This window comes from Rutilus rutilus (assembly GCF_951802725.1).
Source record: "Rutilus rutilus genome assembly, chromosome: 5".
In the NCBI taxonomy this organism is placed as follows: Eukaryota; Metazoa; Chordata; class Actinopteri; order Cypriniformes; family Leuciscidae; genus Rutilus; species Rutilus rutilus.
The window spans coordinates 49,593,882-49,596,381 of record NC_140213.1 but is presented as its reverse complement, the minus strand read 5'-3'; the positions used below and the strand labels follow the sequence as shown (position 1 = coordinate 49,596,381).

Sequence of the window (2,500 nt, the reverse complement as noted above, 5' to 3'; positions counted from 1 at the left end):
AAACACACATCAGCAACACAACACTCAACACAACTCACGCGGTGTCAGCTGACGTCTAAAAGACTATTAATATTCAGCAATATTATCGATTAGCCTTCACTGATGCTATCGGATGAGAACAAAACGTGAACAGAGTTGATCTGAATAATGATCGTCTTCTGTCTCATACCTGATGAAGTTTACATCATTGATTGAGTTTCTGTATCGAATAAAGCGCTACAGAAATAAAGGTGATTTGTAAACAATAGCTATGTATTTTTATGCTAATTTTGGGATATTGCATTAAAACCGTGGATGGAAACACCATCCGATAAGAAAACATGAGCATAAACTACGACAGAAACACATTTACTGAATAAATCCCTCAATAAACTCATGTGACTTTGGCTCAGCGTCGGCTGTGATTGGATAACTGGAGTAACCAGCGGACCAATGGCGTCGCAGCGTCTCTAATGTTGGTTTGGTGTTTCTGAAACGCCGGAGTGGAAGTGTGTGATCAGAATGATCTGGTGTAACTCCCTCCAGAAGCATCTCACACACACGAGTGTGTTCCCGAACACCAGCATCCGAACGCCAGAGAACACGACAGCGTTTACTGTGTTTCGTCTGACGCTCGACACACACTCGTTCATGATGGAGGGAAACACACACATTACAGCAACTTACAGTTTATTACTGATATCTTACACCAGGAAGTGATGATTATGTTCTCTTGAACACATGGGAGGGAAACGCTGCTTTATTCACTAGTGTTTTATGTGATAATATTCCAGTTGTGTGTTAAATTCGCAACTTTGGATGGAAACAGCAGCTGAAACGTGTGTGTGTGTCACATTATGTTCTACGTGTCTTGGTTCAGACTCCCGCCACTCATCTATCTCCTTGGTTACAGCCATTATTAGTTGATCCGTGTCAGCTGTGTTCTATTAATTATCCTCGTTTGTGTTTGCTTTATAAGGTTCATCCGTCTACGTTTGAAGTGATGTGTGTGTTTAGACTCATCCCTGTTGGGATTATTGTATTGGACCGTGTGTTGGAGCTTTACTCATCCCTCTTCATCTGCCTGTCTACACACACACACACACATACACACACGCGTTACAGTGTGAGAGTCTCACCCATGCAGTTCTTCATCATCATGAATCCGCTCTCGTATCCGGTGAAACACTCGCAGTGAAAATCCCCAGCTGTGTTCACACACGTGCCATGACCACACAGGTCAGGAGAGATGCGACACTCGTCGATATCTGTCAACACACACATATACACAGTGTATATACACACACACACGGCACAAAACGAGTGAGGACACAGTTCTTCACCGCCTGCAATAGCATCAGCGGTTGAGGGCCTCAAGATTACTTACAATTAGACAATAAACTAAGAATTAAGATCCTTCTTATTTTAATTCTCCTCCTCAACATCTGGGATTCTCACGGTCATGGAAAACATCAACATACGAAGAAGCCTCATTTTAAAAGTGTGATTTCTAGACCTGGAAAGTGTCAAAATACATAAACTCTTAAAACTCCATGAGCATTTCTATAATCAATACATATTTTTATACTTACGCCATTAGAACTGGGTGAGTTACTCTTGTAAAAGTAAGTAATTACTAGCAACTAATTACATCTTCATCAGTGCAGTTAGATTACTGTACTAATTACTTTCTCTAAAAAGTGTTAAGTTACTTATTACTAATTACTTCCTGAATATCATATCAACCTCGACCAGTTGAACAACACAAGGAGAGACATGAATCTGTTCTTTTCATTCTGTCAAATAAATAATATAAAAGTGCATAAATTATTCATCAACATTCGTGATTCATTAAAACATTCATTTTAACATTAGGAGTTTAATTTTGATGCTAAATCCACTATTGTTGTATATAGAATTGTTCTATACAGTATTTATAGCAAATACATCAGAAGTAACTGTAATTATTTTAGTTGTTTATTTTGATCTCTGAACACTTTCTTCTAGTAAATTAAATTGAAAAAATAAAGCTGTCATTGCCCATGATTGTGTGTTTCTGATGACCTGTGTGTGTTCTGAACCTCATGCACACCTGTGTGTGTGTGTGTGTGTGTGTGTGTGTGTGTGAGAGAGAGATGGTCTCACCTGTGCAGTTCCTCTCATCGAAGTCCAGAGCGAAGCCTCCGTCACACTTGCAGCGGAAGCTGCCGATGGTGTTCCTGCAGCGGCCGTTCGTGCACAAGCTGTGAATCATCTTACACTCGTTTATATCTGACGAGAAGCAGAGATTAGCGGCGGTCAGGGTGAAGGAAGGAACCAACAAATGAAGGAGCAGACTAACAGTGGAGGATGAGGTACACAGATACCCTAATAAAACATGACTCTGGTGAATTACTCCATTTTTAATGAACAAAAAGCAAAAGTTAAAAGCAAAAGGTCGTTTTGATCAATGAACCAAATAAAAACTCAGAATATTAGCAAACCTGCAATCATTAAATATGTTAAATTACATTAATATACT

General features: G+C 39.5%; 1 protein-coding gene across 1 annotated transcript in view; it reads right to left on the bottom strand.

Annotated features, from left to right (window-relative positions):
• Window positions 1-2,500, bottom strand: part of fbn1 (fibrillin 1) — a 103,014-nt gene that overhangs the window by 52,113 nt on the left and 48,401 nt on the right. The window contains exons 27-28 of the mRNA XM_084408784.1: window positions 2,125-2,250; window positions 1,119-1,247 (exon numbers count right to left, since the gene is read on the bottom strand). Coding sequence (XP_084264910.1) covers window positions 1,119-1,247; window positions 2,125-2,250 — 255 coding nt within the window. The remainder of the gene's footprint in view (window positions 1-1,118; window positions 1,248-2,124; window positions 2,251-2,500) is intronic.